Genomic DNA, 27,302 nt, shown 5'->3' on the forward strand with positions numbered 1-27,302 from the left:
AAGCACAAAGAGAATGTGATTACAGCACAATAAATCAGAATAAGATGCACTAACTTTTTTGGCTGCACCTCTGCCCACTGGAGGATGACCTTCAGCTGCTTCTCTAACAGTTGCGAGGATAATTTCAATGAGAGCACTTTCATGGGCATCACTCAATGCTGTAAGTAAATCAGTCTCCTTTCAGAATCACACAAAGGAAAAATGAAGACACAGCAATAGATAATGAAAAACCTATCATTTATCTGAGCAACTGTGGAAGGACACTACATAAAGAAAGATGCAGTGTTGCTAAAGAAATACCTAGAGAGTGTTAGATTTAATTTGAAGAAAAAATATATATATTTACTGAACACAAAATAAATTATTCCTCTCATGGCCAACCTTTTCAGGGCACTTAGGGTCCCAAAGACACAGGCAGCTTCAACCAGGCCWATCCCTGTTGACTACTATCTCACTTAGTACACACCTGCTTCTTTGAATTACAAAATGCTTTAAATCTCTGGGTCCGTAAGCTTTGATTTCGATCATGCAACCACCTCCACATCTACTATAACAACTACTACTTAAGTTCACTTTAAAATATTTTTTACATAAAACTAATCCTCTGGAGTTCTAGTTGAGAACAAATTCAACACAGTATTTTTTTCTTTTCAGGCATGAACAATAGCCTAACAGTACTACACTTCAAACAATCAATACTTTTAGATTCTTACGTTTTGAATAAACAAACAAGTCAAGTCAGAGTTACTTAAGCATTATGGCTTAATTACGCAAGTATTCTTGAAAAGTTTCTATACTAAGATTATACAAATACAGAAAAATAAAAACAAGTATGTTGATACAAATATCACAGTGGCAATATCTGAGTCATATCTGCTTTGTGACCCTTGAGGACCACAATCTGAGATCAAAGGGCACTGCAAGGTGCAGTGATCCTAAACTGTCTGAAGGCAAAGTTCAAAAAACAACAAGATACTCATACAGACAAAGCTAAGCTCTGTGCTGACCCACCTTCTTCATCTTCTTCAGCATTTTTTAATAGAAGAGTGGTCATGCACTCCCAGTCCTTCAGGAATTTGCCTGCCCAGTCCCACAAGCTGTCTACGAGGTATGTGACATGTTTGTGTAGCTAGGGAATAAAAACAAAAGCTTAGAGAAGCAAACCTTTCATTAGAAGGAAATAGTTTCAAATATTCTTCTCCCCTTTTCCAATTACAAAGCTTTGTCATCCATGCATACATTCATATGCAGTGCTCCAACATACCTAGTTTGAGGCTAATCAATGTTAAACACCATTTCTTCAGTCTGATACAAAAGGAGCCATAAAAGCAAGAGAAAAGCTTTTCTTTCCTCTTTTTAGGATATCTTTCTCCTGTAATTTAAGTAATCACTTTAAAACTAGCTTCTGTATTGCTTCTATATTGCTGACCATAACAACTAAAAATCCAAACTTGGGGCTAGAAATGAGTTAACATTTTAGATTATGTTGATCAAGTTCTTTGCAGGTAGATTAAAAGCTACTGTGCCTGAGACAATTTGGCTAGACACAGGTCTAGACCACAAAAAAAGCTAAGCAAATAAAATACAGCCCTTAAGTTGATAAACTCTCAGGAAGGCCTGTTAGCATAGGCAAAACCACATGGTTCTTAGCCAGTCAGCATAGAACAGGTGCACAGCAAGCTCATATCTGCCTGCAGAAAGACACAGACACATACTAATATTTCTCACTCATTGGCATTAGTCTTCTGGGTTATTTTCAGAAGCTGCTTCAGCACTAGTTCTCTCCAGCAGTATAGCTGTAAATTAGTTTTGATACAACAGAACAGAAGTGCTGAATTCTGTCTCCATTAAAAGTCATTCTAGAGAGTCAGAACATCCCAAAGACCAAACAGTTTTAAGTTCATAACCAGAAAGAGCCTTCAAAAGGAAGCCAATACTTGACTCAACATGCAACACTGGGTGTAAAAAAAACTTACTGCAGGGGATATTCTCCTCACCTCACTCTCCAGGAAAAAATGTATTAATGCTTTCAACTGGTCAGTACTCGCCCGAAACTTCTCTCCTCTTTTGGGCAGAACTTCTTCATCTCCCTCATGACTAAGCAGCCTGCCAACAGAAAATAAGTCAATCCAGTTCTGCCACATACTCCCTAAGTTCATTTGCCAGTGTAACACTAATTTTGTCAAGACTTCAAGGACCATATGTCTTCTAAATATCTACTTATTTATTTCAAATCATATTAGCCTTTTTATCAGATGAAAGGAAAAGAGATTAGATTGTTTTCCACTATCAGAGATCTGTCATCCTTATGAACGCAGAGATTCTCTCTAACAGTTTCACAGGTACCCTGCCAACCTTCTGGACAACAGATGCAGATTCCACAGTTTTGAACATATAATGAGGTAGGCATTTGCTCACGCTTGAGAAGGTACTTGCTCCAGACTGAATTTAAATCTTAACAATATTACTTAAATATTACTTAAAAATATTACTACTTGACTATTTTTCACATTATGGTACATCTTGGCACTGAAGCTCCTTAAAGAAAGCATAGTATCTTATATTTACAAGAGGCAATTTATTCAGCTTCAGATACACTGCAAAAAATGTTGTTCTTCTTCTGCCTAAAGTATGAAGCATATTATACTTCATTCCAATTTCCACTTCCCCCTTATCCAAAATGAGTGTCACTGTGCTGCTCATGAAGAATGCTAATCCCCAAGATACATACAAGAAGGTCATCCCCACAGATTAACGTAAAGCTAAAGTGCTTGGATTTAAAGCAGGGCCACACTACTTAATGTTGGCATAAGCTAATACTTCAAAAAAGTGCTTCTGCTAGTATAATTTAGTCCAGCTCAGTAAGTAAACTAAGTTAAAAATGCAGACATTGAGGAGATTTTACACATACACACACACACACAAAAAAAAAAGAATTAATACTGTAACTTTTATCAGTATGACTGAGAGGGAGGGTGCCACTAACATCTCCATCACACCAGAATCAACACTTTTATACTGGTAGAAGTATGAAAGAGAAGAACTGGACAAAAAAGAACAAGGGTGAAGTTTACAGGGTCAAAGCATCCATGCTGCACTGGGAGGCTGGATATAAAAAGTAAAGTTATCAAGGCAATCATTTCAGTGGCAAAAAGCAGCAGTGTTCTGTCAGGAAAAACAGCTGGGTTATGATAGAATACTGGGACCCACAGAAAAGATGAAGTAAGGCTAGTAGATGCCATAGAAGACTCATCAAAAAAAAAATTTATCTTCATTTGTCTTTTTGTTGGACTTGGCTCCACAAACCCCAGCATGTCAGCAATTCAACTGGATAGGAACAGACAGCCAGGAGGAGATTCTACGTGTGTGAGAAAGACATCATTATTATTTCTGAATTTTTCCCTACAAAAGCCTTGCCAAAATATTTTTACTTTCATTCCCTTTTGTAAGGCAAAATTATTTCTCTCAGCTGTAGAGATAGAATATTTCTTCTCTTTTTAGCAYGCCAACTCCATTCACTTCATGCAACCATTGTTAAAAGAAGCCCATTTATAAGAGTTACTCCTGGGGAAGATAAACCCTATACTTCATTAACCTGACAGAAAATTGAGAGGCTTTTTAATCTGCTGCATCTCTCATTATTCAAAGCCTTTCCAGTGTATAAAGCAACTTCCAAAGGGAGAAGAGGAGGCCATTTTTGTGATTAATCACTAAAGCTATGAAAATCCAGCAGATGCCAGGTGATGAATTAGCTTGCAAGAAACAACAGGAAAAGAAAGGAAAAGGAAAGGTGGTATACTCTCAACCTGGCATAGCACCTGTGGACCAGCAAGTTGTTTCATATTCTCTAGCCTTGCACTTTTCTCATGCCTAACATGTCAGGGCTGTGCAGGGAACAAACGATTACCCCCAAACAGCATTTCTCTTCCAATTCAACTGAAGAAAGCACATCTACTATCCTCATGGTATTTACTTTCAGCAGAAAAATAAATGTTTAATGCCCCTCTTAAATAAATCTACCTTCACTCTGAAACAAATAAGAATGTGCAAAAAGTAGGCAGGCAGGCAGGCAGGCAGAGATACCTTTTATAAAGGAATTCCCCAGCTGCTACTGCAAGCGGACGGTGTGTGGTATAAACAAACTGGTATAAGGTTTCACAGTCTTCAGCTGATAACACATCCTCACAGTTCCTAGACAAAAATAACAACGGAAGTTATAGTTCAGGTTTATCTGCAAAGAATATTATGAATGCTATTCCCAGCTTTTACTAGACCCGATTCTTCATAACCTTGCAATGTGTTTACACAGCTAAAATTTTAGATGTGTCCTACACATTTTAGATGTGTGGAACACATCTAAAAATGCTATCAGATGGAATTGAAAGCATTTTTTGTACTCACTTTGTAAAGAAACAGAGGTCTGTACAAGCCATGAGGAATCAGGCCCACTGCATGGACATCAATTTAAAGCATAACTAAGGTTGATTAGTGCTCATTGTATTAAAAAAAAAAAAAAAAAACAACAAACAGGAAAAAGATGCCTCTACTTTATGCCTTAAAAGTTCATCACAGAAGATAACAAGACGACAACTTCATTTTGCAATAAAAATTGTTTTAAAATTATTTAGTACAGTTTTTTAAGATCTATACTCTATTACACTAAGTTTATACAGTCATGTTTAAAAAGAAATCAAATCACATCAAATCACAAAGCATGCTTGTGACTGTGACCTTTCTGCCCAAACATACAGTCACAGTTTTTCTCACAGCCATTCAGCTATGCATCCTGAGAACACCGCTTGCCAACTAATGGACCTTCAACACTCTATGGGAGGTAGAAATGGTATTAACATCAGCCTTTTACAAAAGGGAAACTGAAACATCAAGGTTGAATGACCCACCAAAAAGATACCAGAGGAGCAAAGCCCAAAGCAAGGACTATAATTTCAAAATGCTTGCTTTCTACTGCCATAGCAATGCCATTGGACTAAGCTACTTCAGAGAATTAAATAGCAACATCTGAGATCCTTCCACTTTCTACAGCCAGGCAAGGGGAAAGGGGCTTTATTTATTACTGCTATCAGTCCTCAGGTACTAACAGTTTAAAGCCACCTACAACTGCAGACCACTACCATCTCTAAAATGGAGGATTCACGCTCTGCATTTGCTGGGACTGACATCATACAAAAATTAGCACCCATTCCTGCGCTTGTCTATTTGTCACCAATCCCATCTCACCCCTTAGCACCCTGAAAAGTCACTAAGCCCCAAACGATCCTCAAACATTACTGCAAGGAAGTGAACTAACAGTAGGTGAGAGCATCACCACAGCGTTTGTTGCAAATAGCTTTTAGCACTGGCAGGGATTTAGAATCAGTAGAAAAAAAGACAGCACTCATTTCTTGAAGTCAACAGCCTCTAGTTTACGGATGTTGAGACCTCATGAATTTTACCTTTTCAATGTATTTACTTATGTATCACTTGCATTTTTTCCCAGTTTTCCTCTGTTTGTTTATAATGGTCACTGGCACAGTAAACAGGTCTTAAATGGAAGCACTGATGATGTGCCTTCAGAAGTGATGGGTCAATCTTGCAAGAAAACGCTTACTCCCAACCAGACTCAAAATCTGGCTTACATACTTCAGGCAGGTTTTGATGGCCTCTTTTAACATGCAATTCCCTTGAGTATATATTTGTTGTAATAGATCAAATGGAAAGTGCTTTGAGTATACATTATGTAATCAGCATAAAGAAAAATATTTACAGGACTGTAATTCAGCCACCTACAGAACTAAGGAAATAGTGTAAAATGTGTTTATTTATGTTAAACAGTAAGCAATTGAAAAAGGTAACATGGTGCAGTAGAGTACATGAATAAGCACAGTGAAGTCATTAATGAAATATCAATTATTAAACTTTGAAAAGTTCTCAGTTGAGATGATCTGTTCTTTAATTTGCATCTTACAGTCAAGACAAGTGATAGTAACACAAACAGCAACAACAAATAACACAGGAGTAAGAAAGGATAATACAGCAAGTATTTATATTTAAAAGTTATGGAGAGTTTAATGAAATAAACTAACAGTTTAACATGGTTGCTTTCATTCTTTTTAGTGTCAAGCTATTATTTAGTTATTTTAAAGCATTTAGTTTCCATAAAACTGCCCTTCTCATTTTCTCTATATACATGTATTTTTTAAAAGCTGGAGGCAGCTTGGAAAATGGGGAAGTTCTATGCAAACATACTGGGATCTAGACTGGGCCAACACACAATCAGAGGATCACAGAAAGGTTGAGGCTGGAAGATACCTCTTGAGATCTTCTAGTCCAATCCCACCCTGCTCAAGTAGGGTCAGCTAGAGCAGGTTGCTCAGTGCCGTATCCGGTTGGGTTTTGAATATCTCCAAGCACAGAGACTCCACAACTGTTCTAGTGTTTGACTACCTTCACAGTAAAAAAGTTTTTTCTTATGTTTAAATGGAATTTCCTGTATGAACATGCCAGGCAAGTGTGCACATTTTCTAATATTTGCATTTATTTGTCTTCATATATCAGGTTTTTTCTTCTTAGCAYATTCTAGGGAAATAGTGATTACAACACCTGTGTGTCCCTATTTAAAAAAGAATTCCTTGCCTGAATTTTTTGGATAGCTGGAAGGGCTCAGTAACACGGCTGCAGTTATAAACAAACCTCTCTCTGAGTAGAAATTAAAGACTTTGCCTATCCAGCACAAATGAAATGCCAGCCTCCATGATTTTGACTTTGTCTTCAAAGAGGCTAGGAAACTGTCCCAGTTACATTAATCTACAACAGTGTTATTCCCCCCCTCCTCAGGACAAGAGTAGGTCAAAAGCAAAAGCTCTCGCTATGTATGAAACACTGATTAGTAGTACAGTAGCAAAGGAGGGGAAAATAATCCAGCTCTTCGCAACACAGGCCGACAGACACGGGTGACACCTCTTGAGTCCCAGATCTTTCTTTCTTGAATGAGAAGGAATACCTGCATGTACTTCCTCTCCTTTTCACACGCTGCTCAGCCACTACTCTCTGTGAAATGCAGATTCCCACTCATTTGAGTGTTCAGGGGTTTTACTTGCCTCTGGATGTAGCAACGCTTAACTGCACCTGCTATCATTACCACTACTGCTATCGCCTTAGATGGGTGCCTTTCTTTTTTACATACATAAGGCAAGAATCACACATTCAAAGAATACTTTAAATAGAGTAAAATACTTTAAATAGAGTAATACTACTACTGCAAATTTACAGCCCTCAGAATGCCAAGCAACAGATAAAGGTTAAGCCAGAAGTTCCTGCCAGTGTTTAGGTGTCTAAAAATAAACAGGCATGCCTTCCACATGCCAATGTCATGACATACTATTTTCTCTGCACTTCTGTGTGAATATGCCATGGAGAAGAAGATGGGATATTCTAGGGATAGATCACAGACCCATTTTATTAGGTGTATGGCACCAGTTGAAAGATCTCATGTGTTTGTTCCATTTTACTTTATGYAAGAGACATGACCATATACGGCTGCTGGAATCACTCCACTTGCTCTGTTCTATTGCTTATACTAAGGATAATAACAATATCACAACAGTAAAATAAAAATACATCTGATGCACTTTTGAAAGTTTGCTACCTTATTCTTTTTCCTTTCTAATGGCTGTGCAGGGAAAGATTAGACACACATCATGAGGACACTGTTAATCTAAGGTATAGCATCTCAATCAAAAGACTGTTTATTTTTCATGTAAAAGAAATCCAAGTTATAGAAATTTGCAAAGACATTACAAAAACAACATTACTGTTGCCCTGATCATTACCATCCAAAAAAATACAAGCACTCTAATGCTTGAGACAACAGAACATGATTACCTGATTTTTATAATTATTTTATTTACCTCTTTCTACCCTGCTGTCACTGTAGGTATTTCAAGATGACATTTTGGTGATCAGAAAGAGAGATGACAGTGTGGTCGTCACTACAGCATAACAAGAGTCCTTCCCCACTCACTTTAAAACAGGATTAGTGTGTTGCAATACATTGTGTCCTACGATTATGCTGTGACAGAACACCAGAAGATGCACATTAGATAGATGCTGTGTAAGTAACTATTTATTTTGGTTAAGAAACATAATCCAGGGAAACAAATAATCCATATTTTTTCTTGTTAACTCTTCAGATGGGAAAGATATTAAGATTTCTCAGTAGATATCAAGGTTTCTGAATAGAAGTACATAATGGCACAAAATGGTTGAAGAGAACTTCCACAGAAGCATAAAAAAAAGAGAAGACAGAAGAGAAAGCACAAGCCTTCTTTCAGTTTTGATCTTTCACTTTTTCTTTGTTTAGAATAGGCTTGACTCTTCTAAATCACGAAGCACTACCATAACTCTACCTGGATAAGAGTGTGGACCTAAAGAAATCGKGGAGGAGCTGTAGCTCCATGTCATTCCCTTTTACTCATACACGATCTGCTACAACAGAGTGACTCATGCAAGGAATCAGACCTGTGCTGTCTAATTTGCTCCACTGAAGAGAGCCCTTCACACTGCTACTTTTATCACTTTCAAGATAACATTTCCTTATTTTTGCTAAAAGCCACTAAACAAGACAAAGGTAGTTAGTTTCCTTATTTGTATTCAAACTCTTCAGCTTATTTTTTAAAATCACACAAAAACACTTTCTACAATAGCATTTAAGCTTCCAGTGCAACTTAATGTTTTTCTGCACAATGGATTGTCTGAAGGACCTTGTTAGAAACAATGCATTTGCCTATCAAATGCCACTTTCTCCTCCAAAGCCCATGAACCAGCCATACAGAATCACCTAGTTCAACCCTCTGCTGAATTATTTGTCATTGGACATCTACAAAGTGTAGTAACGTGTACTATATTATTAGCCACGGTGTATTTTGCCAAATCCAGTTTTCAAGATTCTCATAAAGTGCAGCCCTTCCCACTTCAAATTAAGAGATCTCTCCCAGTCTAGGTGAGAATCAGAAGGGACAGTGAAGGTTTTAAAGTGCAAGAGTGAAGTACCTTTACCTGACTTGTGGCTCTTGCACTGAGCAGAACACTGGGCACTTAAAAGCCTCATTTTCCTGACCTTTAAGTTGGAATAACTCTACTTACCACTGTCAAAGCACTGCAGTAAGAATTAATGCATTTATCAGCTCCAATAAATAGTTTAAACATGAAGTCCTCAATAAGTGCAATAGACACTGTTTTCACTAAGAGGCGGCTCTTCCAGATTTCAAACTTGGAGTTTTGTGCTTAAAACTCAGTTTAATTTCTAGTTACATTTAACTGATGTGAGACAAAGTAATTTTCTCCTTCCTTGCTGTTTATATCTTCAAGTCATTTGTAGACTTGTGCCCTTATGTGCATCACTTTTGAACTTCCTTCATCCACCTACTACAGTTACCTAATTGCTTTTGCTGCTCTTTTCCAAACTCCCTCAACTCTTTTGGGTAGTTAACCATATAGAAATGAACAGAATTGTCTGGCACTAGCCTCACTAAACAATTTGCCTTCTCAAAGGGCAGTATTTCCTGTAAGTTCCCATGGTTTCTGTACCTTTTTTTTCTGTTCTTTTATGCTCTTTCAGTGCATATTTATCACTCATTCTTTCTCCCTCTTTATTTCCTTCCTATTCCCTCTCAGATGCTTTGCAGCATTAATGCTAACAATTATGCATAATTCAGTAGCATTAATAATTTCTGTTATGCTAAACCTCACAGGCTCATTTCAGTTTCAGGATCCCACTGGGCTGTGTAAAAATAGAAATCCACTAGCCCAAAGACCTTCGCATTCAATTGAGACAACATGTAATAAACAAGAAAAAAATAGCTCAGCTCACAGGGTGAAAACACAAATATGGATTTGAACAGACCAGGTATATGCACAGCAAGAGGGTTTTGAGTCAGCACTGATTTTTTTTTTAAATAATGTAACACATTAAGTGAATTGAAAAGGTCAGTGTTTTTAATTGCCTGTATGGCTAGTAAGAGAGAGGATAAAGGCCAGCACAGCAGTTTTATGGGCCAGCAGCGTACAGAATAACCAACGTATATTCCGCAGTACTGGAATGCAGTGATGGTTAAGAGATGGTCAAAGCTGTTGCTACAACACATGGAGCACAGAAGTTCCACTGCAAGGGAAGAGGTCTTGCTACTATACTCACCCAAACAGACAATTATGGAAACCAGAAAGAGCTGCTGATATAGTGAATCTTCCCAAAAAGAGTGACAGGGCACATAATGGACTAATTAAAAAAAAAAAAAAAGTTACTCTTGGCCTTGCTTCTGGCCAGTGCATGCCATTAAATAACAAGAGATTTATTCCAAGATAAGAGACATGTCCTGGAGGTCAATGCCAGACCATTTAAGATTATTTTCTTGGAGAAGAAAAAAAAAAAAAAATTGTTGTTAGCTGTCTCCATGATTCCAAACCAAATATATGGAGTTTATGAGATACACGTTCTTACCAGTAGCTCTAAAAATGAAAAGTTGGATCTGAAAGATCTTTCATGCCTCAGTAAAAATGTACTTTGGGCAACTAGAATATAGTTGCCAAATTCACAGATGACAAAAATGAGCCACCCAGAGAAAACAATATAGTATGACTGAAAGCTGCAAAAAATGTGGTTACATCTACACATAGAAGCAGAGGTGTGCTTATACGAGCTGTTGTTTATTATTCTTCACAAACAGCGGAGTCACTGTCCACAACCCCATTTCATGCTTTACTGCATGTACCAAGTAGCATAACTGCTTAATATCCAGATACCGTTTATAAGTCATAAAATGCACCTATTTCAGACACACTAACCCTGAAATTCCTTCGCTTCTGGAATGTCAGCACTGAGTCCTTTCTGACACATTTAGGTACAGGGGCAAAAGCTTCTCCCTCCTGGAAAAGCATCTTGATGCAGACTCTTATTAAGAAGTCTGTATTAGAGACTGTCTGTAGTGTTTGCATTGTCTTCACACGGGTTTTATAGACTGGTCAGTACTAGTTTTATCAAAGAGAAGATTTGTAGTTGAATTTGTTCATTAAGTCCCCAATTCCCACTTTCATCGTTGYAGTAATTAAGCCAAATCATCAGGGCTCAAAGCAATTGGCAGGGGGGGCTACGCAGCAGATGAGCAAAAACAAAGAAAAGTATGTGTTTGCTAGGCCTCCACACAGCTTAATTAAAAACAATTTTAAAAATTTATTCATTTTACTCATGAAAACTACATTTTATGATGGACAAGTGTTATTTAGAAAACTTTAGAAAGCGCTTATTCACATTGGAAACCTAATTGCATTTAAGAAAAATTAGGAAAAAAGAAACATTGATCAAACTTTCATAGCTGCAGCTTGCATTAATGAGAACATGATCCCACATAATAAAGCCAGAGATGCTAAACAGCTGCAGTGCCAATATAGCACTTGTTAGTTAGGTACAGAAAAAGGGGAGCCGTAACTGGTCCACAGCATCTTTGTACTTCAACAATGGTGTGCTACTCCTCCTAGCACAGGGAAACATTCTACACACAGACACAGCATTGTACTTTGTTCCACTAGCTACACAACACAGACAGCCAAGTGCTGTACAAATGGACATTGTAAACATAGTAACAATACAAGCCTATCTACTCCTGGTGAGACCCAAACAGTGGTACTTCCTTCAAAAAAGCATGTTATGTCCATAGCAGTCATATGCTGTTCTGATGTATATGCTGGAGTAGGCCTAGAGAAATGCCACTCAAGTCAATGGAGTGTGAAGTGAAATAGAAGGCAGTCCCTCCTCCAGACTATAAAGCAACACTTCAGGATACAAAAGTACTTAAGATTTAATGTAAACAGCAACGTTAAAAAAAAATCCAAGTAGAACTGTTTTTACCTCAGCAATATAGAGTAACCAAGATAACTGGCAGTGGCATATCCTTTGTCTGTTCCCATGAATAAGTAGGCACTACTCTTGAAGAGTTTGTTAGCACAGCAGCTTCAAAAAGTTATTGATACAGACAAGTTTTAAGAGTGGAGGAGGAATACCAATACTGGCTTAGTTTGCAGCTGGGTCCAACTCTGCCTATTCACTGGGTTGATGCAGGAGGAATAAAAAAAAGCCACTTCTATCTCCAAATGCAGATAGATGCAGCACAGCATCCATCATGTTCTAGGATGTTTTTCAGCACTCATGTGGAGAGGCATTTGTTCTTCTATGGGAAAAGCAAGAGCAGCTTGCATAAGAAGTGCATGAAAAGGTGAGTAAAAGTGGGAGAGAATGACAGGAAAGGCAAGTTTGATACAACTTGTCTACATCTGGATATTAACCAAAGCTATTCCCATTTTTCTGGAACAAGTTCCTGCCTGAATGTTTGCAGCTTGTTTATACAAGGACCTCAAGGAAAATCCATATGAATGCATTCAACCATATTAAACTCCTGCATGCATTCTCAGAATTAAGTCCTAATTCAGTGGAAGTTAATTCACCTTCAAAACGATCGAACTCACCTTAAAACTATTTTATCCTCAACAGGAACATTAACTCAGAGGTTTCATGCAGTTCATTCATGTCTTAACTCTCCTCATGTATACATGCTCTTATTTTAAAGGGAGAGCACACCTATGGAGGCTTATCTTGAAATAACTCCTGGAAAATTATTTAGAAGTAAATCTCCAAGTGCAGATAAGTCTTAACTGTCACTTCACAAATTTCATTAGTAACTCTTCCCATAGTTTTCAGTTCTATGTACATAGCTCAATATTTATTCTACATTATTTGGTCGATTAAGTTCTATAACCTTTTCTAGCAGTAGGTAATACTTTTAGATTACCTCTGAATACTGGATTCAAAATCTGTATTACTTTTGGAATACTTCTGAATACTTCAATGGAAAAGCAAATCACAGAAGGCTATGGACAATGCACCATGCTGTACATGAAGGCATCTGCATCAGCAGAAGTCAACTTAAACACTGAAACAGAAGGGCACTTATGGAGTCCTAAATCTATTTTGCATTAAAAAAAGAGGGACAGAGAATTTACTCATCCCTTATTTTGCAAAAAAGCCATTTCTAAAATAAACATACTGCTCAAGAATGTATCAGAACAGGATTCATACAGTTCTGTAATGTTAGTCTAGTTTCTTCCCACACTTCCAACTTGACATTATCCTACTGAATCTATGGCTGGCGGGTAATTTCCCAACAAAACAACTTTTCTGTTGTTAGCCTTCCACTTCAGCAAAAACGAGATGTCACATATTTGCTCATTTCTTGTCAGTCTGTTGTGGGCTCAATAGCTCCCAGATTCTCTGCAACAGAGCCAAGAATCTGGAAGTCCAAATTCTATCAACAACCTCAAAGCTCAAGGCTTCCTGCATCATCTGGGGAAACCAGGATGATGGCAGAGTTCACTGAGTTCCCAGTCAAGACCTGGAACACTAGGATGGAAGACTCTGTGGTGGGGGACTTCCCCAGAAATAGGGATGCTCTATTTGAGAAAAGCCAGAATGAAAATGCTTTGGAATTTCCTTTCAGGGGGAAGTATAAAGATAMAACAACGTACTTTTCATACCAAGTCTGAGCACAAAGGTTTTCATAATGTTGGTGTTTCCCACAGAAAGAAAATGCCATGTTTTGAGCAGCTTTAACTGTAACTCATATCCTACTGGGAGCAATTGTTTCTCAGCATGTAATTGATTACAGGAAGATTCATCAGGATTGTATCTGGATCTTGTCGCCATTAAACAATACAGTAAATTAAAAAAGAAATTATTTACTGTGACACAAGCATCAAGAGTTTCATGGCTTGAACTGCTACTTCATGGTCCTTGTCCAGAGGCATGGACACAATTCGATCCTAATGGATGTAAAATGACAATAAAAAGATGTAACATGTATTGTTCTCAACAAACATTTTTCCTACAGCTAGAACATCTACACTAGTAAAGCAGAGATTTATTTTTATTTCAGCAGCTATTTCCTAGGAGATAAGGCAACTTGATTACTACCAAGTAGTTCCCCAGCCCCTGAAAATTAACAGCATGTTAATTTTTTAACTGAATTAATTATGCAGTAATATGATATTTTTTATAGATGTAATGTATGCGTTCACAAGAAATCAACTACAGTCTACAAATTAAAAGTGACTGACAACTTGTTTCTAAGATGTTACTACTGGCACTTCAATATGTTAAATGAAGGTAAGGCTCAAATTACATAACCAGTTTCTCCCATCAGCAATAAAGTGTGTATACGTACACATTACAGCAGCCAGTGTCTTGCTGGAAAAATAATTAGGGCTTGGGTCATAAAGTACTTCCTGGAATAAGCAATATTCCTGACCTCTAGAACTCACACTACTGTAACTTGGTACAAATACAAAACACCTCACAACAGAATAGAAATTTTCGTCTCTTGTGCACCCAAGAACTCRCACTGTCCCCAGCACAGCCTGCATTTTTAAGGCACATTAAACCTTAAGGTTTACTTGTTTGGGGACTAACAACTTTCTCACTTAACATATCATTTCCAAATCTCTAGATTCATTTTACTTTGCACTTTCCTTCTCACAACTGAGCTGCAAGGTGTGGAAGACCATGAATCCCAAGTTTGGCAACCTCAAGGATAACAAAAGAAGAGTGTGAAATCAAGCTTGTGGGAAATGGATTAGTGGTTACGTATTTCCATTTACCATCACTGAGAAAGTGTGATTTTAACTTTGAAAGATTCCAAACCAGTCTGTATTTTCTCTGTAGGTGTTTGGGTTTCTTCAAGTTTGGGGAGGGGGGTGCTATAACCTATTTATATAGCATCTTCCACACAGAGAGAGATCTCAGTATGACCAGACTGAAGCTATTTCATCAGTCTCTGAATAACAATCCTGCAGTTGCCTAAGCAGCCTACAGTAGCTTACAGCAMTCTTCCTCTAACAGGACTGCTATAAAATGTTTAAAATATAAGTTGATTTTAGATAGCCAAGTTTCAGTCTGAATAATTTATTCTTAAGACTTCAATATTAATCTATTTCTTGTTCTTTGAGAATGTCATAACATTTTTTTTAACTATTGACAACTGCTTTGACAAATGGGTAAGCACTGCACCTTTGGCAAAAAGAGTATCAATTACCACCGCATGCAGGCATTGATTACGTACTGATTCAGAGGGATTGAGATATCAGTCCCTCCTCTCACAGCATTCTGAGCTTTCTTATCCAAATAATGAAAAGGCTCAGCCCCACTGGGATAAGAACAGCTGATGAAATCATCACCACGGGCAGGATTAAAAAAGAAAAGGGCTGAGCTCTTAAATTAATCAGGATGTTGGAATATGATAAAGGTAGCATACAGGGTCACTGCGGTCACAGAACAAGTACTCAAAATTACAGTCTATCATTTGACTTGTCATGACAGGAGATCCAGGGATCCTTCTTCAATATTCACACTGACATAGTGGATCAACAAGGAGTCATGCATTCCCACAACAGTGTAATACATGATCAGCCAATCTAATATGTATCAGGTGAACCCATTATTGGGAACAGTGAAAAAGGGACCTTTGGAGTATCAAATTCTTTCTCATCTGCCAAAGATCCCATAAAAAAAAATCTGGCCATTCTGGATAAATGGTTAAGATGACTGACTAAAGATCATGCTAACACCACTCTGTGCATAAGCCAAAGTAAAAGAGAAATGTCCATATAAACAGAGGGAAAAATCTCTGCAAACCACCTTCATCCACACAGTCAGACAGACTGTCTCTGCAGTACTCTAAACTTTTGTCAGTCAAGAAAATAGGGAGATCAGCTCTGATTAAAATATCAGACCCTGTACGTACACCCAACCCATATTTAAAAAATAGAAAATATAATTCATTTACCTTGAATCTGCTAGTAAAGAGATCCATCCTGGAAACAAGTTCTTTTCTGCTATAAATTCCCTGCAGTCCCAGAAGACACTTCAACCGTACTTCAGCTTGCTACAAGACAAAGAGGAATCTGCTAACAGTAACAAATATGCATCTTTGATGTTATTTACTATTGATTGGCATTTATATTAAGAAAATAAGAGCTATATGGGTAGCCTACAACAGACTAGTCAAATACTGCCTCATCTTCTTTAATGGTGATATCAGTACCGTTATGTCTGTGTGCACACACACACATTGTCTCTCTCCCACACACACCCAGGAAGCCAGTAGTGAGCCAAACTTCAAGTCCTCAAAGTTTGTGTTAGGCTCCCTTAAGAGCCAAAGAAACCCTCACAGATCTCACAATTGATAGAAAACAGAATTTAAAAATGGAGGAATTGTGCAATTCACCCTTCGAAGATATGCAAAGACAAGAATACAGATGACCTATATAATACAACCAACACTCTTTCCGTACATCAGACTTTGCTTGTTTCCTTTCAAGACTTGACTCAGACAGAAGTGAAACATGGATAAGGACTTCAAGAAATTCCAGTCAAGAAAAAAACTCCGAAAAGAAGAGGTGCATCTTAGAAATGCACTAGCTTATCATTGTGGGTCCCTATAGATACAGAGTTAGATGTTATGCCTTTTTCCTCCCATTCCTGCTTTACACTGGAACATTACTCTGTATTTTAAGCACTCTGGGGGGGAAGGGTTGCTTTGATTTTCACCTAGGTAGTTATTTAATTTAGGCCAAATATACTTATCTCTGCAAGGAGTTACTTCATGCTATTAGCACTGACACTTCACAAACACCTTAAAAAAGAGCACTTTTCCTTATCCAACTTCTAAATATCTCAGGTGTACTGCTAATGTACTTCAAATGGCAAAAGCTTTAATGTCATTAAGACAGTCATTCTGACAATCTTACATAAAAAAAATCAGTCTGTTCTATGAACTTATATAGCCAAGGATATCAGTAGAGACACCTGAATGAACTGCAGGCTTTGATACAGCCTCTTCATATTTCTTCCTTAATTCTTGCTGCTAACAATAGCAGTAAGGAAAATCAAGGAAACCCAAGATGGGAGAACACCTACACATAGGCTATCCATTACTACAAGTTCCTGTTCACTTGCTTATGATGGAAAGCAAAGGACGATATCCAGCAAGAGGCTTTGACTGACAATTTTGCATAAGGCAACAGTTACTAGAAATATAAAAAGAAAGATCAACAGGCAATGATGAGCACTGCTCTCTAATTTGTGACACACATGCAGTACACATTCCAAGTTGTGCTCATCTCTTTAAAATTAAGGGCCTTGTCCAAGAAATAAACTGTTGGCCCCAACTATTGCTTCTTACAAGGGCTCTGTCACATGGAATTCCATTCAGGAACAGTCTAAAGTTGCTACTCATCACTGCCTGCTGCCATGAATGTCAAGGACAACAGCTCTGCAAACTTACATGAACTCAGCTCAGCCAATGTACTGCAATGCTGACTTGAGCTGCCCTCAATATTTTATTATGAGGCTGTATTCATGAATAAGGACTGCATTTGTGCTAAAAAAATAAAAATAAAAAAAAATAAAAATTGTTCGACAGTTTTGGTTTGTTAGATGGTCATATAGCCCCTGGAACATAGCTAAGGATGGATGTCATTTGCACTTGTCAGTCAGGTGGCATTCAAGTGTAGGTCTGCAGATATAAAGTTTAATGCATTAAACTACACCTGCCTTCTTCTAACGTATTCACTTCCCACCCAAAAGCTCTCAGCCATAACCCTGTAGGTGTACAGTTCTTTTAAGTGTTGAGAAAGTTATCTCTAGGGTCTAAAAATGAACAATTACTTCTGCTGTGACTATTTATGCTATCTTCCTATAGCTTAGCTGCATTGTCTCTTTCTCAAATGCCTCTTCCTTTCCTAGATTCATCACTCCTTGCAGGTTCTTCATTATTCAAAAGTACTTCACATCCTTCTAAAACCACCTCACTCACTTACCTTCATCTCCTTTTGACAGCAATGCAAGCAAATACAAATACCCTACCGTCTATTCCCCTCACCAAAACTACCATTCTGATCTTGAGAAAATATCTGCCTGTTTAGTCTTTCAAAGCTGTCACACAGTGAAGGGGAATTATATAAGCATATCATCAGGATGCTCTGAACACACACTGTCCCTCAGCTATATTGTAGTGTATTTTGACTCTGGCCTGCAAACAGACTGACATGGAAAATCAGGAAGTCAGCGAACAGCTCTAGTGACAACAAAGAACTCTACATGGGCTTCAGCACTTAGACACATTCAGTTACGAGATTTCAGTCTCACCCCCATCTCTGTGAGATAGGAGCAAGGCTATAGATCTTATAGATGGACAAATCAATGAGGTTGGGCTGGGTCACTTTTTTTTCCTCCTCAACACATGCACCCTCCCTAGAATAAACTGGGAAAACCAGGTCTTCATCTGAAATATTCCTGATTTGCATAGACAATTCAGCTTACGTCCTGTTGAGGTAAAACGTAATAAAAGAAATTGCCCACACAAAGAATGCCAGTATGTACACAGGGAGATGATCTTTGGAGCAGAACATCAGTATTTTAACAGGGACATTTGAAGAAAGAAGTATTCAGAAATTGCTGTAACAGTGGGACCAGTTTCTATGGCCAGGCTGAATGGAAGGCCTAACTGAAAACCCTTTCAATCAGCTGAAATTTGCCAGGAGAATCACATGGTCAGGACACAAATATTCATTTCAACAGAAAGTTCCTGCTTCCCACAGGATTTGTTTGGGGTGTTTTTTTATAGTCTAATGAGAAAAGCTCAACAACTTGCCCTGAGGTCCAAGACAAAGCTAGCTTAATAACCTGTGATGTTCCAAGTGTCTGCGTRCATCTCCATTTTCATTGCCTCTGCTTTCCTGTCTGCTGCTTCTGCCTTCCACTTTCTCTCATTCTTACTCTCGATCGTCTCTATTTTTCTGCTCTTCAACTTGATTTCTCCACAGCATTCCCCTTCAACACCTGCTGCCCACATCAGCACTGGTTTGATTGGATCCGAGTGCTGATTAGTAGCTAGGTATCCCCTTGGAGCACCAGTTAGGTGCCTGGGTTTCACAAATGCACTGATAGGTGACTGGGCTTATATATAGCATTATTTAATTGCATACAGCTGTCAGATTTAGTATTAAGTATTGTTTGTCATTAAAAAAAAGTTAAATTTTTTGTAGCAGATGAACATAAAACACTTAAAAATACATCAGCAAAAATTATCTGTTTATATCACTGCTCCACAAGTCTTACTGGGCCAACAAGAGATTTTCATATACAATTTTAAGCCTATTACCACTGAATTTGGAACACCCTCTTGCATCTAGGAAATAACCTTTCATAAAAACATAAAATGTTTAATATTGGGATAAAGTATAATGGAAAAATGGTATTTCAGGGACAAAAAGGAATAATTATATTCAAATAAATCTTTGAAGACAAAATGTTAATTCTATACTTTCTTTCTTCTCTAAAGCTTCCCAAATGACTGAACTTAATCTCTGTTTACAATGCTGTAGATGATCCTGCCCAGATTTTCCCCACAATTAGAATACTTTTATGGTTGTTCAACTCTGGGGCCTAAATTATTTGGCAAACATCTCTACTTTATATTCAAAAAGAAAATTGGCTCTGGGAGTGATCAGTTTCTTGCTGCCTAACCCCATCAACATGGAATGGAAATGCTTATTAAGGAGGAGTAGTGGAAAATAACATTCAGATATATATAAAAGCACTGCTGCCCCTGTCACTGCCAAAAATGCCCTGCTCTCACTTTGGACTCTGGCAGCTTAACAGTGGCTACAAGTCACAAAGCACAGCCAGGACTGYAACCACCACTAATGGCACACTACCAGGGCTCAGCCAGACCTGGAATATAGAAGACTTCTGACCTTATCTCACTCTGCTGGCATCTACATTGCTTCCACATAAGCTTTAAAAAAACATCCTTTTCATTTCCCAATAAAAGGCACTGGATGAGCTGCATGTATTAATCAGAGACACCAGCTGTTAATTGTCACTGTACAGCACCGGGAATGAAGAAACATCATCCTCAAAAATGACTTTTTATCTTCATAGTTTGAGAACTCTCTCAACTGAAACTAAAAAGCTGGTACGTTCTGATCAGATACTATTTTTGCAGGAAAACACAACAGTTCCTGATAGATTTGTTGCTTCTAAAATAAAATCTAAATGCTACCTTTACAGTAATGGCAGAAAATAGGGAAATAAGAGGCTTCGTGCACCCCCTCCTGGCTTTGTTGTAAACTGCCATTCTATTCACAGCACACAAACGCCACCTAACGAAAGCGAGGATGTTTAAGAATTTATACAGGAGCTAGATACATTTTAAAAGGTGGCCTGCAGAAGTATAGCATGCAGATTCCAGTAATTAGCCATTGATGATAAATATTTCTCTCTCCCTAAAATTTATCATGCCTTTTAAAAGCATGAGGAACAGTATATTTCTGAGTTAACTTTTCTTACAAGTGCATCTCTACTCAAAAATAAAAACATAGTTACTAAAAGGAAAAGAGAAACCCCTTTGGCAAATGACTGAAATTAAAAAATTGTTTCAAAGAGAGAATAATAATTAAGGAAAAACCTCAACTATAACAAGGTGAGATTTTAAAAAGCTTTCTGCAAAAATTTCTATATCCATTTAATTCCAAATGAGAAATATGATATTGCAGAGTATTTTGTGATTGGTAATATTTATCTGTCATATTTATAAAATAAAACAAAATTTTAGATATAATCACCAAGACTTAAAGCAGAACTGTAGCCAACTTTTAACACTGCATGTACTCAAAGGATATAGTCCATGTTACAATTTAGTAAGAATAGTTTCCAATTCAATCCATTTATAACACATGAAAAAACTGCACAATCAGGGACACACACTTGATCACTTCTCCTAGTTCTGTAGCAGTGCTTCTCTGTTATTTAGTGATAAGATGGCTTTAAAATTAAAACCTGAAATGAGGCAGAAAGGAAATTCTTTTGGTACTACCACGGTTTTAAACATATACTCTTAAGAATCCTAAAATTTAAATTCTTAAAAAGAAGAGTTTTCCTTCTACTGCCCCCATAAAGAGGTAAGAAAAATTAAAACTTTACCTTATCATACAGCATCCACCCAATATATTTTAAGTAACTATCATTTAAAAAGGCATCTGGGTATGTTTTCATCCAGCTGCCAATTTCTTCAATGCAGGTGGCCCGGATCTCAGGGATCACATCACTGAAATTATAAAACTGTATATTAGCACACTAAAATACCTAATTAATATTAATTAGTTGCAATATTTTTATTTTCTGAAATTGCAAAAGTATGTACAATCCCAAATATTAAAAATATCTTCATATTAATGCTTTAAGCTAATCTTTAATCAACAAGTAACCTACTTTCAGCTACAAATGTTTCATACTGTAATTATTTTGAAGCTCTGGACATTTTCTAGCAATACTGAGCAGGAAGAACTTAACAGAAACGCACTTAACAGAGGTCCCTTTCTAAGCCCAAATTCTCTAAAAAAAAAATCAACTGATTACATGTTTTCCTTGACACTCTCAGTGCCTCTAAGATGTTTAATTTCATTCTGGTATCTGGGCAATGTGAGCAAGATTTGCTTGGGAAAGCAGATACACATCACAGCTTTATTTTTATTCTTACCGGTAACGGTTTAGAAACGTCCCTTTGAAAATAGCATCCATCATGTTCTGTATCTCCAGAAGCTTCTGCTCATACTGAAATACAAAGAGAACTTATTGTTTATACTGTTCCCACCAATTTGCTTCACATGAGAAAGCTGCATCAGTGCCTTCACAAGGCTACTGCAGTGCAAATCTCACCAAAAAATGGTACCAGCACAAAATTGAGTGATCTGTAGCTACATTAGGAATTGGCCTTTTTGTAGCTATGTCCTGATGAAAGATTATCAGATACCAGCTACAAATCTGGATAATCAGGACAGAAAGTCATGTCAATACACAGAAAGATACAGCACAACTATTAAATGATCCTCGCATATAGGTCCAAGTCCYCTTTTTATGCACTGTAACAGAAATGGAAGAAAGGCAGGCAAAGGAATTCTCAAAATTAATCTATAGCACACTACTAGCATGTGTTTTAACCAAGCCCTGAAAACTTAGTTTTGAACTTCTGGAAACATAAGTCAATAAAAACATTCTTTCATGGATGGCATCAAGAAAAGTGACAAGTTTGTTCCCCCCCATACACATTTCCTGTTTTTCCCATAAGACCAGAAATATGATGATGCTAAGAACCTCCGTCTCACCCAAACAGTTCTTCCCATGAAAAAGGGGCCATTTTTCTATCAGAAAAACCCATGGGCATCCAAAGCTCAGAAGAAAGGTAATTGATTCTAAGGTCAGCAGAGCAGGATGTTGTTCATACATCAAGTTACCTCAGCCATCAAACTAGAATTATTTCTTATAGTTAAAGGCCCATCTCTGGGAAGTGACAAGGAGCTGTCTGGCTGAGCAGAGAAGAAATGGCAGAAGCTGAACAGCAGAAGAGACAGAGGCCATTCTTGAACTTAAGACCATTTTAACCATCTATTATTCACACAGAGATAACTGTTCTATCCTGCCTTCTACTTCATTCATTTCATTCAATGAAATCCAATCAAAGACTTAACATTTTGGCTCAAAATTTGCATAAACATATGCAAAACTGGAGTCCCACAATATCAAAGCTACTAATGCAAGTAAATGTGTTTGCAAAACTGTATCTGTGTAGAGATCAAGGGCTAATGAGTCAATTTAAAGAGGCAATTAGTAGGACAGACATCTCAAGTTAACAATAGATAGGTCAGTTATCACCTTAGTCATTTTTGTAACACTGAATCTGTTCAGTCAGAACTGCTCTACAGCATGCCTTTGATAGATAAAACTCAAAGAACTGCAGTAACCCAAAAGCAAGGTGTCAGCAATCCATATTTTCACATCTTCACTCATCTCCCACATAAAACACCTGTCTTGCTAGGTTATGTGACCAAAAGCTCCTCTGCACACACATAAAGGAGCACAGAAGGACAATGGCAGTTGAGAGAACCAGAATAATACCCTCACCCAGCTGCTCTCAGGCCCATTATGGGAGAGCAATCAGCCCATAAAAGGCTCGTCTCGACATGCAGGAAGGAGCACTTGGCAGGTGGGGGAACCCCAATAACCCAGGCAGGGAAACAAGCCTCTGTCCCAACCCCTCCCAGGGCTGTCACAGGTAGCCATAAAACCCAAGGACCTGGGGTGACACCCACCACAGTGAGTCAATGTGAGCCACTCTCCAGATCACCTTTCAGACTGAGGGAGGGGGGTTACTGCCTATGGGAGAGTGGGACACATTATGGTATGCAGGGGAAGAGCATTTGGGGATTGCACAAGACTTAGTATGGGATGTTTAGGGGAGGAACCAGRGGCAGGGAAAGGTGGTTTGGGGAGGAAGAAACATGGGATAAAACGGGCTGGTTGCATGTAAACAGCGCTGGTCAGTATGCTCATCTGGTCACACCCTGCACCTGATCAGCGCCGTCTGTCCTGTCTTCTTATTAAATTCCATTTCTAGCTATTTTCCAGAGTGAGGGGATGCCTACTGTTTTTGCACCTGTGCGTACGGAGTTCTAAGTGCCAACAACCAGGGTCAGATCACAAGCCACAGGGGCCCCTGTGTCTGTGGTGCCAGCAACTGCAGTGAGTGTGAGGGTGCAAGCCAGCATGTGATCACTAGTGAGYATCAAGCCAGACTAGCCAGAAGTTAAGTGGCCTGGAAGCCAGGTACGTATGTGTGTGGCTAAGGRTGAGACCACAAGAGGCTACTGGAGGGATCAAAGGAGTCCCAGCCAACTGCCGGAAAGACCAYAGGGTCTGGGAGTCAATCAGGACACCTGCTGGTGTGTGTGTATGTCTGTGTGTGTTTACATATATCTCTAAGGGGTGAAGCACCTGGGAAGAGCAAGGATCCAGGACCAGATACTGGAGGGACTGCATGTCCAAGGACAGCTACCTGGGGATCCATAGCATATATTTGTGTCTGCCTGTGTGTGCATCTCTGAGTGACGGGTCTGTATCAGCAACTGGAGTTGGGCTGTGACCTCAGGGCTCACATACCCAGATGCCAGCAGTTAGAGAGACCAGGGATCCAGGGGCCAGCTGATCATCCTAATCAGCCAGAAAGGGGAACAGGATGAGGTCATTGGTGCTGTTTGTGTTTGAGGGCTGAATGTTTCTCTCTGCATTGATCTGTGTGACTGGCCATGTGTGTGTATATGTACATGTATTTGTGGGTGTGCCTACTGGGAATACATGCTCAGTCTTGCTACTGATTGGACCTGGGGGCATGGACCTGTGGCAACCTTGCCTCTATTGAGCTACCAGATTTGGCATTCCCCTAACCTGCCTAACCTCTTTTCTTCTTCTCTGTAGTTGGTCAAGTCTGTAACTGGTCCTCTTGCCACTTATCCTGTTCTCCTCCACCTCATATAACCTTTGAGCATTATGCTTGTTGACGTCAAGGTTCAGATGTATGCTTACAACTGCTGTCAGAAGCTTCATTGCTGAAAAGGAAACAAAACCAATTTTTTTAGCTTAGCTCAGAGATACAAAGCATAAATATTCACCACTTTACCACAAAAAGGACATGGTCACCCAAACCCAGTTTATTATCCCAAATGCAAACAATACTAGATTACAGTAATTTGTTTTAAAATACAATGTTCATTTTAAAGGCAGAGGGTGACCAGAAGGGAAAATTTATTTATATTACTGGTGATTTACAACTTTTGGCCAAAGTAAGAGAAGTAAATTACTGGGCAACTCTCTTCTTAGTTTATGTAACATAGATTTTTCTGCAAAAGAATCTAGAGCTGTGGAACAGGTGAGTTGCAGTAACAAAAAAAAAAAATTGGGAAAATGGCTCATCTTTTACTTGAACTGACAAAAGTTAATACTCCTCTAAAAATCACTAGATGTTGGTTCACGTAGATTTCAAGAGCTTTTTTAAGTCTTTAAAATAAACAGTGTACTTTAGGGCTGTACACACAGCAGCGAGGGCACTTACTTGCTTTTTTTTAAAAAAAAAAGTGACTTTAATATCATCATGCTGCATCAAATAAAAACATGTTACAAGCAGTGTTCTTTTTAGCTCAAGTACCAGAAGAATAGCAGCTCTCCAAGGGAAGCTTTCATAAGCGAGGTGTTTAATGTAACCTCTTTGCATTATGTATGGGGGGAGGGAAACTAATGAAATAAAAGACTGACCGTAAAAAAATCCGTTACTGCTAAAACATCAGAACACAGCATAATTCTAAAATTAATTATCTCAGACATTAAAGATCTCACTAAATATCAAAATAATACAGGCAACTGCATTTGAACTTTTCACAGAAGTTTGATGTACTGAGCTCCTCAAAAACTTCAAACATCCTCTTTTATATCAGCCATTGGTCTAGATATACCATATCTAAATCTTCCAAATTCCATTCAGATACATGTGGAAACAAACTATATTACAGTTGCATACATTAGGAGCAAAGCACAGTCAATGCATATGAAAAGAACAATCATTCCAGTAAAGAGACCTTTCCAGTTTTGAGAATTTTTGTTAGCATACAAATCAACAAAACTTATGGTCTATGGCACTTCTGTGAGTTGTTTTACCTGCCAAAGTGCTTGTGTGCCTAAATGCTCTGACCATAGAGTCTGCTAAGCCTGTAAGCAGCGAGATGATGGTATCCATCAAGTAGCTATCATACAGGATGCTGCGCTGGCACTGCTGTACAAGCACTGCAATGAATTCACAGAAATTGGCTTTGAACTTCTTCCAATAGGGTCCTGTTCTGATGAGTGGGTAGTCTTCATTTTCCTACATGAGAAAAAAAGAATAAAGAGAAACTCATTAATCAATTTTGTTCGTGTACACCATTTACATCTCTCCCACTTCACTCCAGAGAGAGTTTTGCTGACAATCAGTTTCATCTCAGCTCCCCAGTAACTTTTTTCATAGTTAGGATTCCAAGGTAGGGACATGCAACAAAGTTACAGGCAGGCATGGATACGAACTAGCTTCATCAGAGCTACTGTCATGACAGCTTGCATGAGAAAGCAACAGATGTGAGGTAGATGTGAATGGACACACAGGAGAAGACTTTTGTGAGGCCACAGTACCATAAATACCTTTCACTGGCATAAATCACCAGCACTCCTGGCCTCCTCTACTTCCTCGCAGGTAGTAACTGTTTCCCCACTGCCCCTTCCTTCCTGTTCCTGCAGCAGTAAAATTAATCAGGAGCTGGTATGATTCAAAAAACTGTTACTTTGCCAAATTGTTTTTTAGTTGGACTAACTGCCTGAGCCTGTTTAGCATGTGACTACACAAATGTCCCCTACCCAAGAGGGCAGAGAGTAGGGAAGTGAAAACAAACAACTGTGGTGTGGGGCAGGATGGGATTGTTTTCCCAGCAGCACTGACAGCTTAGAGAGTTTATCAGGCTACAGCTTAACAACAAATACTGTGTTGCTCACCTATACCACCAACACCTCAGTCTCTGGAAACCTCCAAAGAAAACAGTAAGCAGGTAATACCTTTTATATTATGCAGAAGGTAAGTTATGATAAAGCCACTAGAGYGATCACAGTACATTTGGTACTGCCAGGAAGAGAGCAGAAAGATGGAAGTTCAAATGACTTCCCAGACAAAATGGTAAGCCTGGTGTAAAGAACACTCCGCAAAGACTTTATAGATTCCAACCTCAGACCACCTGAATCTTTCATTTGTACCTCACAGACACTGGAGCTAATGAAAGATAAGGCATCATAATTAATCCCAGGAATGACTCTGAATATTCTTTGGATCCTGATAGTTTCCAAGTATTAATGGAGCCAGGGAATTCCAAAACGCCACTCACTATGGAAAACAGCATCCTAAAGGCAGGACATTACTCAGCTGGTCCTTCACTATTCAGCCAAACACCTTCTCAGAGGAATTCCAAAGGGCAGCTTCACACCCAGAATAACCTTAAGTACATCTTAAGTGCACTTTATGCTTTTGTTCTTGTAACTTTGTCTCCAAAGCACAAGGCATACTGCTTGCTTGGAAAATAAACACAAATGTGTTACAGGCAGATCTCAGGGATGCATGCAACCCAAAGCACATTAGTAATTTCGGAACTGTGATGCACTCCTGATCAGACTGCAAGAATCAGTTCAGGGCCTAATAGTAGCAAGTGCCAAGTAAGAAGGGGAAGCCCCCTAGCAGGCCTCATTCAATGCTCGTTGATCAAGAGACAGACAGCAGAGAGAACTTGCAATGTCAGGAAAT

At 38.5% G+C, this 27,302-nt stretch overlaps 1 protein-coding gene across 4 annotated transcripts in view; it reads right to left on the minus strand.

Annotated features, from left to right (window-relative positions):
- The window catches only part of LOC112968240 (cohesin subunit SA-2-like), a 64,231-nt gene that overhangs the window by 23,425 nt on the left and 13,504 nt on the right, over positions 1-27,302 (minus strand). For all 4 annotated transcript variants that reach the window (XM_026070281.1, XM_026070279.1, XM_026070280.1 and 1 more), the window contains 10 exons: positions 25,643-25,847; positions 24,389-24,540; positions 21,639-21,712; positions 21,083-21,206; positions 15,882-15,980; positions 13,784-13,863; positions 4,084-4,191; positions 1,998-2,106; positions 1,012-1,129; positions 55-158 (listed from right to left, as the gene is read on the minus strand). In XM_026070281.1, coding sequence (XP_025926066.1) covers positions 55-158; positions 1,012-1,129; positions 1,998-2,106; positions 4,084-4,191; positions 13,784-13,863; positions 15,882-15,980; positions 21,083-21,206; positions 21,639-21,712; positions 24,389-24,540; positions 25,643-25,847 — 1,173 coding nt within the window. The remainder of the gene's footprint in view (positions 1-54; positions 159-1,011; positions 1,130-1,997; positions 2,107-4,083; positions 4,192-13,783; positions 13,864-15,881; positions 15,981-21,082; positions 21,207-21,638; positions 21,713-24,388; positions 24,541-25,642; positions 25,848-27,302) is intronic.

The sequence above is a fragment of the Apteryx rowi genome, unplaced genomic scaffold (assembly GCF_003343035.1).
Source record: "Apteryx rowi isolate R43461 unplaced genomic scaffold, aptRow1 scaffold_308, whole genome shotgun sequence".
Lineage (NCBI taxonomy): Eukaryota > Metazoa > Chordata > Aves > Apterygiformes > Apterygidae > Apteryx > Apteryx rowi.